At 42.3% G+C, this 13,766-nt stretch overlaps 1 protein-coding gene across 1 annotated transcript in view; it reads left to right on the forward strand.

Moving 5' to 3' along the window:
- Positions 1-408: 408 nt before the first annotated feature.
- phlpp1 (PH domain and leucine rich repeat protein phosphatase 1) overlaps positions 409-13,766 on the forward strand; it is a 207,600-nt gene continuing 194,242 nt past the window's right edge. Inside the window, exon 1 of the mRNA XM_043719602.2 lies at positions 409-2,032. Coding sequence (XP_043575537.2) covers positions 634-2,032 — 1,399 coding nt within the window. The 5' untranslated portion in view covers positions 409-633. The remainder of the gene's footprint in view (positions 2,033-13,766) is intronic.

Here is a 13,766-nt window from a genome sequence, read left to right on the forward strand (position 1 = left end):
GTTTGTTTTCTGAGGGGTTGATAGATGGCATCTAGATCTATGTGCTTGTTTATGGCGTTGTGGTTGGAGTGCCAGGCCTCTAGGAATTCTCTGGCATGTCTTTGCTTAGCCTGTCCCAGGATAGATGTGTTGTCCAAGTCAAAATGGTGTTTTTTTTCATCCGTGTGTAGGGCTATGAGGGAGAGGGGGTCGTGTCTTTTTGTGGCTAGCTGGTTGGTTTATATTGGAGGGTAGGTTGGGTTTAAGGGGAGGGGTTGTTTTATAGTGGAGGGTAGGTTGGGTTTAAGGGGAGTGGGTGGCGTGAGGGAGGGGTTGGTTCAAGGGGATGGGGAGAGGGCGGGGTTTGTTGAGGGGGCGGAGTCTGAATTGTTGATGAGGCTGAACCCGCCCTCTCCTGCTTATTGTCGTTCGACCGCGCTCGAGCATTTCCAGCTCGCTAATGGCGATTGGAAGCTGGAGCCACTGAGGGAGGGAAAAGCCAATGACACTCCCAAAATGTTATCATTAGGCCCCGAAATCAAGGAGAAGACAAATATTTCGGACTGGCTATTGATAAAATAATCTTTCGATTCCTTTTTTTTCACGTGTATTGTGCGTGTGGAAAACAGCAACTACAAAACTGTCTTGGGGAACATGGAAGCCGCGTTGGTTCGCGATCTCCAGAGGGAGCGCTCGGCTGTGTCGAGGTGTAAAAGTGTTAAAGTGAACGGCGGCGGCGGCAGTACTGTGAGCGCCGAGGAGGTGCAGCGACTGGATTCCTGCAGGGAAGGGGGAGGTGGGTGCAGCGGATCAGGGCAAATGCTGCCGCCTTCCCCTGCCGTAGCCACCTTGCACCCTCAGCCCAAGCCTGGTAACCGCAGCTGGAACAACAACTCCAACTCGCTGCTGTCCAGGAGGAGACTGAGGAGGAACCTCTCGGCCGTCGCCGCCGCCGCCGCCCCTTCCTGTGGCCAGGGCCGCAGCTTGGACCGCAGGAAGATGCCGGTCACCAAGTTGACGGCAGCCGACCGGGAGTGGGTCCGAGCCGATGTGCAGAGGGGCTGCCTGCATCTGTACGATAGGCACATGTCCTCCTATCTGAGACCTGTCATCTGCACCCTGGACACCACCGCGGCCGAGGTCGCTGCCAGGTTGCTGCACTCTGGCCGCACAGGGGCAGGGAGTATACCAAAGGCAAATGGTGCGGGCGTGGCCAACTTGACCCCTTTGGACAACGCTGGCGGTGCCAGATTGGGGATGTCGAGGAGCATCGGTGCCAAGCCAGGACTGGGCTCTTCGGTCAGGTCAAGACAAACCGAGACATCGAACACCAGATCGTCAAATATTGCTGCTAAGAAGCAAGCACGTGTGTGCTTGGCTGCTCACGGAAAACTGAGATTGACATTAGGCACTGCTGCCAGTGTTGGCCAACACTCAAATACTGATATTGTCCGGTATGACAAAGCTAATACCATCCTTGCCAGGTTAGAGACTTCACTGGATAACCAGAATGCCACACAAAAAGAAGTAAATACGAGTGACAGGCAAGTGTACTTGGCACCAGTCATTGTCAGAGATGGACCAAAATCTGATACTGAAATTAACAGGCTCAGGTCTTCATTGAATAATAATACCAATCAACTGAAATCGTCAAACAATTCTTTTAAATCGATGGCATTGGACACTGTTGCTAGACCTTCACTGGACAGCAGCATGGCAAATAATGAAAATGTAAATAGCAATACCATAACTGACACTATGGTCATGGGAGAATGTGTGGACAGATCTGAAATGAGGAGTGATTCCCTTACTAGTGAAAGCCGGCTGAAGTCTTCAAACCCTGACACTTTGGGAATGCAGGTGACTGATGGTTTGCTCACATCAGTGGTTTATGTGCAACTTCATGGTGAAACTACCAGGAGGCTGGAGCCACATGAAAACCCACTTGAAATACAAAATGAGTACCTCTTTAAACTGGGATTCAAAGATCCTTGTAGGGTGCAGGAGGAGGGAATGGATGTTGAAATTGGCTGTCTGATTCGATTTTATGCAGGTATGACCTTTAGGTGATCATTGATTTTTAGCTCTGAACTTGCTTTACCAAAACAGAATTGGAATGCTACCAGTTAGCAATCTTAAAATCAATAACTTTTATGGATTTACTTTAAGCACTAAACATTTTCCTGATGTACTCTGACATATGCTGAGAAACATCATTGCAGATATAGTAAAAATATTCAGTGATGGTTTAGAATTTTAAAACAACAAATATTTCTTTATTGAAAGAAAAGAAAGTGGTAGAAACAGATGTTTGTTTGGCTGCAGTGACTTAGTTTGGTTACCTATCTTTTAGACTAGACAAAGTGGGGAGTGAGATCCCAAAGGAGTCTCAAGCTCTGAGGTAGTAATGACTACTATTGAACTTTGATGGAGATATAGCAGCTCTACCTCTGCTTTCGTAGGACCCCATGCTCTCATTTCTCACTGACTGGTATGACAATTTCCAGCCTTAAAATAGGGTCGCCGTGAGAAAAGTTTTGGGAACCACTTTTTTTTAGATAATATCTGTAAATCATTCTTTCAGGTGGGAAAAGTGAAATTATAATAGTCTACAAATGGCAGAAAGGTGAGAACTTGTGTTTCCCATATTTATAATATTACCTACAGTGATTTTAAAAGTACCAGCAGTGAGTAGTTTATAAATTGTTCAATTGACGTGAACAAAATGCTTTAAATACAGCATTAACGTATTTTAATAGGTATTGAATACTATAACTCAAGTTTTTCAAAAGAACATGGCACTGATTATGGCATGAGTTGGATGTATGTTGTTCCTGTGCAAGTGAATTAAGACCGCCATCAAATCCAAGGAGAACGTTATATTTCTCTCTGCATACTTTTCATTTGAATGTGTTGCTTCTTTTATGTTTGTGTAGTTGGATTGGCATTCAAGAGTGCTTTGAATGTTTGTTTTTTAGTGCATAATGCTGTTTCTGTTAAGGGTTTAAATAATGCAGTGAAACTGCTTGACTCACTTCCAGAATATGCTACACAAAAGGTGCTAGTGCTGACGATAGCTGACTACAGTGGTGACTACTATGAGCTTTATTGTCATTACAGATGGTTATTTTGTTCTTCCCAATGTAAAATAACACTTCCACTACGTGATCAATGATCTTGTGCTTTTCATGATAACATGACAATCTCCTTTTGTATTTGTATCAGGTTTATTCGCAATATTTATAATTTGTGCCGTATGTTGCTTGCAGAATATTCTCTGAAAGCAATTAAAGTGATTAATGTGTAATGTTATTGAACTAATCTTTTTGCATACTTGGCTTTTTCATGATAGAGCATAAGAAGAATATTTCAGTTTGGCCGATCATGCCCTATAACTGCACCAGTATCACAATAGAAGTAGAGATTCAGAAAAAGGCCATTTGGCCCATTGTGCCAGCATATGTTCTGTTACCTAGTGCCAATCTCCTGCCTTTTTCCCCATATCCTTGCACACCATTTGTAGCAAAATAATCGCCCATGTTAAAGATGCTATATAACTTCAACTAACTAATAATGCAATGTTGAAAAAAATTCACATTATTCATCTAAATACAAATTAATCAAATTTGGTTAAACTTCTGAACAGTTCTTGTACATAATTTTCATGTGTAATTATAACATTTCTTTCAAAAGGTGGATTAGACATTGTAAATAGGGGTAATGGGAGGGGGTGGGGTTGTGGACCTGGGTGAGATACTCTTTGGAGGGTTAGTACAGACTTGATGGGTCAAATGGTCTCTTTCCGCACTGTAGGAATTCTCTGTATAGCTCTTCCAAGGGCATATGGGTATATCTTTCTTTCTTTCTTCTGAAATGCCAAGGAACATGTGTGGGGGAAAAAAATGTCCACATATCTATCAAAGCCTTGAGCGCTCAATAGGTTTAGTAATTATTTTATTATACTACATCAATTATAATTTTAGGTCATTTTGGTTTAATATGAAATGGCATTTAAACCAATACAGAGTGGGTTATCTGAATTATTATTTACCTGAACAGATGTGTGTGCCTGACTGCAGACCAGTAGGACAGCAAGAAACACATTTCATTTTAAATGGGGTTCTTTCAGTGTAGTCTAACCAATATTTCAGTGACTGAGTGGTTAACCCATAGAACACATTCCCTAAGGAGCAGTTAGTAAAGATATATTCAAATGTGAGTTGATTTTACTTCCAAAAATTAAATTTTGGGTACAGAATTGAGAGGTTTGAGACCTGATATGCGGTGAGTGCAGCATGCTTGCGAGAACAAGTGACCTTGGTTCTCTACCACTTGGGATCTTCTTGGCCTTGTGTTTAGGTCTCTTGTAGACTGATTCCTATAGTCATTACTCTATCAATTAATCTATTATTGCTGCACCATGGAACTTCTAGGATGACAGAATGTAAGCTAGATGAACATGTTTTTTTTGTCTGGAATTTTTCTTTTATTTTGTGTGTTGTATTAGTGCTATCTACCTGTTTAAGGACCTTTTTTGGTCCTGAGTTTGAATCTTATAAAGTGCTCAATAATTAAAAAATGTCATTAAAAATTCCACTAAAACCTGCAAAGGGTGAAGATATACAGGCAACTGCAACATCATAAATAACTCTCATGTGGTATTTATCTATTATTTCAATAAAATGCTATTTATATAATTTGGAGGTGCTGGTGTTGGACTGGGGTGTATAAAGTTAAACATCGGTTGGTTGTCAACCACCCGATGAAGGAGCAGTGCTCCGAAAGCTAGTGCTTCCAAGTCAACCTGTTGAACTATATCCTGGTGTTGTGATTTTTAGCTGTGTTATATAACATTGTTTGCAATTACACTTGTGGTAATGTGAAAATACTATTTGTTACTCAATGGATATTTAAGTATTCACAGTCATGGAGTTATAGAGATGTGTAGCATGGAAACAGACCCTTTGGTCCAACTTGTCCACGTTGACCAGATGTCCTAAATTAATCTAGTCCCATTTGCCAGCATTTGGCCCATATCCCTCTAAACCCTTCCTATTCATATATCCATCCAGATGCCTTTTAAATATTGTAATTGTACCAGCATCCACCACCACCTCCAGCAGTCCATTTTGTACATGCACCAACCACTTTGTGAAAAAGTTGCCCCTTAGGACCTATTTAGATCTTTCCCCTCTCACCTTAAACCTAAGCCCTCTAGTTTTGGACTCTCCTATCCTGTGAAAAAGACCTTGCCTATTCACCCAGTCTATTCCCCTCATGATTTTATAAACCTCTATAAGGTCACCCCTCAGCCTCCAACTCTACAGGGGAAAAAGTCCCCAGCCATTTCAGCCTCTTCCTATAGCTTAAACCATCCAACTGTGGCAAGGTCCTTGTAAATCTTTTCTGAACCCTTTCAAATTTCACAACATCCTTCCTATAGCAAGGAGACCAGAATTGAATGCAGTATTCCAAAAGTGGCTGAATAAGTGTATTTAACCTGACATTCCAATTCCTGTACTCAATGCACTGGACAATGAAGGCATGCATACTAACACCTTCACTACCCTGTTTCCCTGTGACTCCACTTTCAACGAACTATGAACCAGCACCTCTAGGCATCTTTGTTTGGCAACACACCCCAGGACCCTACAAGTGTACAGTGTACATGTCCTGCCCTGATATACCTTACCAAAAGGCATTAGCTCTGGCTTTAGTTCAGTAGCTACTTTGATTTCCTTGAAATCCGTCTGATCGCATCTTCGCATCCAGTTAACTGCAAGTGCTGCCCGGCGCTTCATTCCTTCAGTAACTTTCTTTATACAGCTTCCAACCTCAGTCCGGAAACCCTGCACCGCCCGATTCTACCTCCTTCCCAAGATCCACAAGCCTAACCACACTGGCCGACCCATTGTCTCAGCCTGCTCCTGCCCCACCGAACTCATCTCCACCTACCTCGACATTGTTCTATTTCTCTCTAGTCCAGGAACTCCCCACATACGTTCGAGACACCATTCACGCCCTCCACCTCCTCCAAGGCTTCTGTTTCCCTGGCCCCCAATGCTTCATTTTCACCATGGACATTCAATCCCTCTACACCTCCATCTGCCATGACCAGGGCCTCCAAGCCCTCCGTTTCTTCCTCTCCCAACGTCCCCAACAATACCCTTCCACCGACACACTCATTCGTTTGGATGAACTGGTCCTCACCCTTAAAAAATTTCTCCTTCGAATCCTCCCACTTCCTCCAGACCAAAGGGGTAGCTATAGGTACCTATATGGGCCCCAGCAATGCCTGTCTCCTTGTCAGCTATGTAAAACAGTCCATCTTCTGTAGTTACACCGGCACCACTCCCCGCCTCTTCCTCCGCTACATTGATGACTGCATCGGTGCCTCCTTGGGCTCCCGCGAGGAGGTTGAGCAATTCATCAACTTCATCAACACATTCTGCTCTGACCTTAAATTCACCTGGACCATCTCTGATACCTTCATCCCCTTCCTGGACCACTCCATCTCCATTAATGACGACCGACTTGACACTTCTTTTACAAACCCACTGACTCCCACAGCTACCTGGATTACACCTCTTCCCATCCCATGTCCTGCGAAAATGCCATCCCATATTCCCAATTCCTCCGTCTCTGCCGTATCTGCTCCCAGGAGGACCAGTTCCGCCACAGAAGAGACCAAATGGCCTCTTCTTTAGAGACTGTAATTTCCCTTATCACGTGGTTGAAGATGCCCTCCAACGCATCTCATCCACATCCTGCACCTCCACCCTCAAACCCCACCCCTCCTACCGTAACAAGGACAGAACACCCCTGGTCCTCACTTTCCACCCTACCAACCTTCACATTAACCATATCATCCACCGACATTTCCGCCACCTCCAAACTGACCCCACCACCAGGGATATATTTCCCTCCCCACCCCTTTCAGCTTTCTGCAAAGTCAGTTCCCTCTGTGACTATTTGGTCAGGTCCACACCCCCCAACAAACCACCCTCCTGTTCTGGCACCCTCCTCTGCCACTGCAGGAATTGCAAAACCTGCGTCCACACCTCCTCCCTCACCACCATCCAACGCCCCAAAGGAGCCTTCCACATCCATCAAAGTTTCACCTGCACACCCACCAATGTCATTTATTGTATCTGTTTCTCCCGATGCGGTCCCCTCTACATTGGGGAGACTGGATGCCTTCTAGCAGAGCGCTTCAGGGAACATCTCTGGGCCACCCGCACCAATCAACCTCACAGCCCCGTGGCCCAACATTTCAACTCCCCCTCCCACAATGCTGAGAGCGTGCAGGTCCTGGGCCTCCTCCACTGCCGCTCCCTCACCACCTGACGCTTGGAGGAAGAAAGCCTTATTCTCCACCTTGGAACACTTCAACCCCAGGGTATCAATGTGGACTTCACCAGTTTCCTCATTTCCCCCCCCCCCCCCCCCTTACCCCTGTTCCAACCTTCCAGCTCAGCACTGTCCTCGTGACCTGTCCTCCCTGCCAATCTCCCTTCCCACTTATCTGCTCCATCCTCCTCTCTGACCTATCACCTCCATCCCCACCCCCATTCACCTATTGTACTCATTGTACTCTTTGCTACCTTCTCCCCAGCTTCAACCCCCCATTGTTTCTCCACCCTGGAGGCTTCCTGCCTCTATTCCTGATGAAGGGCTTTTGCCCGAAACGTCGATTTTTCCTGCTCCTCAGATGCTGCCTGACCTGCTGTGCTTTTCTAGCACCACTCTGATCGAAACTCTGATCTCCAGTATCTGCAGTCCTCACTTTTGCCTATGCCTTACCAAAATGCAACACCTCACACTTATCTAAATTCAACTCCAACTGCCACTCCTCGGTCCATCTGAGATAACTTTGGACCCCATATCCGTGTACTCTGAAATAATCTCCTTCACTGTCCATTGTACCATCAATTTTGGTGTTGTCTGCAAACCTACTAACCATTCCTCCTATATTCACATCCAAATCATTTATGTAAATGAAAAAAAGCAGCGGACCCAGCACCGATCCTTCTAGCACACTGCTGGCACAAGCCTCCTATCAGAAAAGCAACCCTCCACCACCCTGTGTCTCCTACCCAAGCCAATTTTGTATCCAGTTGGTTAGCTGTCTTTGGATTTCATGCGATCTCACCTTGCTCACGAGTCTACCATGTAGAACCTTGTTGGTCACCTTACTGAAGACCTTATAGACAAAGACCACCGCTCTGTCTTCATCAGTATTTTTTGTCATCTCTTCAAAAAACAAACAAATTTGTGAGACATGATCTACTATGCACAAAGCCATATTGACTATCCCTAATCAGTCCTTGCCTTTCCAAATACTGGTAAATCCTGTCCCTCAGAATCCCTTCCAACAACTTGCCTACCATTGATGCTGAAAATGTGTTGCTGGAAAAGTGCAGCATGTCAGGCAGCATCCAAGGAGCAGGAGAATCGACGTTTCGGGCATAAGCCCTTCTTCAGGAATGAGGAAAGTGTGTCCTCATTCCTGAAGAAGGGCTTATGCCCGAAACGTCAATTCTCCTGCTCCTTGGATGCTGCCTGACCTGCGCTTTTCCAGCAACACATTTTCAGCTCTGATCTCCAGCATCTGCAGTCCTCACTTTCTCCTACCTACCATTGACGTCAGGCTTACTGGTCTATCATTCCCTGGCTTTACCTTAACATCTTTCTTAAATAATGGCACCACATTAGCCAACCTTCAGTCTTCTAGCACCATATTACTGGCTACCTATGATACAAATATCTCAGCATGGAACCCAGAAATCAATTGGGGTGGCATAGTGGCTCAGTGGTTAGCACTGTTGCCTCACAGTTGCTAGGGACCTGGGTTCAATTCCCACCTTGGGTGACTATGTGGAGTTTGCATCAGTTTCCTTCAGGTGCTCCGGTCTCCTCCCACAATCCAAAGGTGTGCAGATCAGGTGAACTGGCCAAGCGAAATTGCCCATAATGTTCAGGGATGTGGAGATTAGGTGCATTAGTCTAGGATAATGTAGAATAGTAGGGGAATGGGTCTGGGTGGGTTACTCTTCAGACGGTCTGTGTGGACTTGTTGGGTCAAAGGGCCTGTTTCCAAACTGTAGGGATTCTATGAATTCCCTAGTTTCCCACAAAGTTCTGGGATACACCTGATCTTGTTGCTTTCGCGCCGAGTGCTTGCAAGATTATATGATTTATTTCAAATATATTCATTTCAGTGAGTTGGATAATGTGCTAATTTTATGCTATACAATTCACTTTTGTGTGCAAATCACTGAACATTTGCATTTTGTGTACACATATGGAAATTTCGTGACCATATTGTACTATTTTTCATATCAAGGTATGGATGTAAACAAATGAAATTTTAACATTGTTCTATCTACCAGATATTAGTGTCATTTGTTTTTACCTAAAGACAGTGAAAAAGTAGTTGGGCAAGTGTACTGCAATTAAAATCTGAATCATCTGGAATTAGGGAGTATAAAATGTGTACTTCTACAAATGGAGAAGGAAGATGATGTGCTTTTTCCTTGGTTTAGTAGTGGCACTCTTGAGATTTGTAATGTTCTTGTTATATTACAAGATGATTATGCTGATGTAGTCACCAGTATTTTGTCAGTTGAGTGGTGTAATATTCCTGTGAAAACTACAACAAAATGAACAACCATTGGGAATAATTCTTAATTGTATTTTCTGTCTCTGCATGACTTTAATTTGATGATTCTCTCATTTCTGATATCAGCATTAATGCTTTTCTTGTATCAATCTTTTTGTTTAAGCTTCTTTAGTTTTTAAAACCATTCATGTAAATCAAAATGCAGTTGATTGTGTTTTAAAAGAGCTTCGCATTTGACAGTTAAGACCAGCACTGTTAACAACCTGAAATTTTAAATGAAAGATCGCTTTGAAGACCATACTACTTCCTGTGACCAGTCCAGTGTTCCCAAGGCAACATGCAAGGTTGCACTCAGCTCTGTATTCTTAATTCAATAGCTCCTATCTGAGAAAATTCTCCACGTTGGCCCCATGTTTTAGATGGTATTGCAGTATAGATTTGCAATACCACTTGTTTATCAAACAATCATGGCACTTTTGTTTGACTGCATTTAAGTATGGTTTGTACTCTTAAAACACAAATTAATTAATAGTAGATTAGTAACTCAAGCCTGTGTTTTTTTTAATAGAACACGTTCTAAACCATCTTGGAAATCTTCCCTGGTAGCTTTTACTTTGTGTTAGTCTGTCTGCTGCTTGCAAGTGTTGTAATAAACCATTTGGTTAAATACATGGTTAAGTAAAGATATTTCTAATTATGCATATGCTTCTATGCAATCTGAAAAGTAAGCAAATTATTTCAGTCACTATTTCCCCACTGGCTCCTTCCTTCTCTTTCTCTTCCACTGCTAATATTTTCCAAATATATTTAAGTATTGCAGATTATATATAAGCAGATGAATTAGGAACAGTAGAAAGCCATTTAGTCTGTAAAGCCTATTCTGCCATTCAGTAAGATCAGAGTTGATCTGATTGTAACCTCAAACCCACATTCTCACCTACCCTGATAACTGAAACATCCTTGATTGACAAAAATCTCCCTCTGTTAAAAATTTTGAAGAACTTGGTTTCCATGATCTTTTCAGGAAGATACTTGGGCCTGGGAGACAAAGTTTGGCCTAATTCCTGTTTTAAATTGGAGGCTTCTGATTTTTAAATAGTGATATCCTGGTTCGACATTCTCTCACTAGAGGAAACATCCTCTCCATGTTCACCCTCTCAAGATACCTCAAGATCTTATGGGTTTTAATCAAGTCACTTCCTACTCTTAACTCCAATCTTTCCTCATAAGATAACCAGACCATTTAAGGTATTAGTGTGGTAAATCTTCTCTGAACTCCAATGCTTTTATATCCTTCCTTGAATAAGGTAGCCAGTACTATGCATGGTACTCTGGATGTGGTCTCACCAGTGCCTTATGAAGCCTAACTTCCCTTTTAGTTACATCAGTTTAAGTAGCTTTTCATTGTCTATAACTACATTTTAAGCAAAAAATGCTTCTGGGAATGTAGCAATGTGAGCTATGTGCTAAATGGAAAAGGCCGGGGGAAAATTTAATGTACAGAGACATCTGGGTGTACAGAGACAACAGGGTGTTCAGGTCCATTGTACCCAGAAGGTTGCAACACAGGTCAATAAAAGGGTCAAAAAGGATACAGCATGCTTTCTTTAATTGAGTAGAAGATTGGCAGGTCATGTTACATTTGTATAGGACGTTGGTTTGGCCACATTTGGAATACTGCATACAGTTCTGATTGCCCCATTACCAAAAGCATGTGGATGCTTTGGAGAGGAGGTTCACCAGGATGTTGCTTGGCATGGAGGATGCTAGCTATGAAGAGACGTTGAGGAGATTAGGATTATTTTCATTAGATAGGTAGAGGTTGGGGAGGGGGGGGACCTGATTGTGGTCTACAAAATTATGAGAGATATAGGCAGGGTGGATAGCAAGAAGCTTTTTCCCAGAGTGGGGAACTTAATTACCCGGTCACAAGTTCAAGGTGAGAGGGAAAAAGTTTATGCGAGATATGCGTGGAAGGTTCTTTATGCACAGGGTGGTGGGTACCTGGAAAGAGATGCCAGCAGAGGTGGTAGAGGCGGGCTCGATTGCATCAATTAAGGTGTATCTAGATACACAAATGAGCGGGGAGCAGAGGGATATAGATCCTTAGAAAATAGGCGACAGATTTAGATAGAGAATCTGGATCGGCGCAGGCTTGAGGAGCCGAAGGGCCTATTGCTGTGTTGTAATTTTCTTTGTTATCATATGCTATCTTTCATTCTATTATATAAAATAATTGTCATTTGGCACATCATTTTAAAGTGGGTAAAAAAAAATCAAAAATTTAGAACTTAGTTTCCAATATATATTATCAAATCCAGTCAGTTTTGACTGAAGAATTTGTTTTTTTGCTGAAACTGAGTGAAAATGTTACATTTTCATAAACTTTCTAGATACTTCTAATCAAAGTCAGGTGCACATTTCTTGGTTCTGAAAGTTATTCAGAGATGCAAACTGACTCTCTCTTCCTTTGAGCTAATATAGTCCCCAGGGAACTTTTTTTTTCTAGGCTAATTAGCCATTACAACTGACATGACTTGAGCATGTTTGCTCAATGTTCTGTGGTGTTTGTAAATATCATGGGGATCTACAATTACCTGAATCTATGCTGCCGATGCTTTTGGTTATGAGGTTAATAAGCTGTATCTATTAGCAGACATGCAACAAGAGCAACTTGTGCAGCAAATATGAAAGTTTAAAGTGTGTGCTGCATGAAATAATCCGTTATTGGCAAGGTGACCAAAAGCTTGGTCAAAGATGTAGTCAAAGGGAAATAGTAAATGTGAAGAGAGAGAAGTGGCAGTCTTCAGGGGTTTAGGAAGGAAATTCAAGGACATGGGGAATATGAATCAAAGTCATTAACGTTTCCAGTCCAGTGACCCATCTATAGAACAGCACAAGGGTCACTGGACTGGAAATGATAACTCTGCTTTCTCTCTACAGAGCTGCCAGATGTGCTGAGTTTCCACCACAATTTGTTTTTATTTCCAGATTGCCAGCATTCTCAATTCTTTTGTTTTATTTTGAGAAATACAGACCTCTGGTAACTAGCTCAGCTATGATGATTTTACATCTGCAAGTACTCAAAAGAAGTTATGATTCAATTTAAACATTTTCTAAATCAAGAATGTAACCTTTAACTGCATGAAAGTGCCTAAACCCCTTTTAAATAAACTGATTTGAAATCCTTGTTAAGTCTTTGCAGTTTTGGGTAGCAGTTTGCAATGCTGCAGCAGGAGTTATCCTGTATCTCGCTGTCTTTTAAAATAAATTGAATATTTAAACTTGTATTCAAGTTTTCACCTATATGTGGGCAGATTCAATTTAAATAAGATTTGCTGGCCTTTAGAATGAAGATTTTCTTGTCTTGTCATCACATCTGTGTGGAGCAGTAACTTGTATCATGCAGTTTATTTCATCAATATAGTTTTCTTCCACTTTCCACCTTTGTACTCAAAAATTGCAGCCTTGTAAGTAGTTGCTTTTACTTTTTCATAGAAGCTGATAGGACTTCTGTTCTATTAATAGTAGCTATCTTGTAGTAATGCATGCATCCACCAAATCTGTTCCAAATAGTTATCAGGCATATGTACTTACCAGAGAATATTCAAACTCTGGCCATTTATTATATATTAAATAGTAGTTTTACTAAGTTCATTGCTCCCTTCCATCTTCTGATTTACAGCTAATATTGGAATTTATTTCATGTCCTCTATTTTAAGCACAATTAGGGAGAGGATATATCTGCCACTTCTACAGCATATGAATGATTAACAAAACCTTCAGTTTTGACTGGGGGGCTATATATCTGAAGAACTACCCTGATCTTCTATTCATGCTGCAAATTTTTTTGTAAGTGCTGAACTGGTAAATGGGCCCTCCCTAATGTAGAGGGCAGACCCTCTAATAGCACTGCACTCAATTGTCATCCTAGATTACAAGCTCAAATCTCAGATCAGAGTTTCAGATGAAAATGCTGTCATTATAAACATGAATTTTGTTTCATTCTTGATGAAAAATCTTAATTTAGGCAAGCAGTACTATTAGGCAAAAGTGGGGACTGCAGATGCTGGAAACCAGAATTTAGATCAGAGTAGTGCTGGAAAAGTACAGCAGGTCAGGCAGTATTGAAGGAGCAGGAAAATCAACGTTTCGGGCAAAAGCC

This window comes from Chiloscyllium plagiosum, unplaced genomic scaffold, assembly GCF_037043375.1.
Source record: "Chiloscyllium plagiosum isolate Xiang-an unplaced genomic scaffold, Cpla_swu_hap1 HiC_scaffold_34, whole genome shotgun sequence".
In the NCBI taxonomy this organism is placed as follows: domain Eukaryota; kingdom Metazoa; phylum Chordata; class Chondrichthyes; order Orectolobiformes; family Hemiscylliidae; genus Chiloscyllium; species Chiloscyllium plagiosum.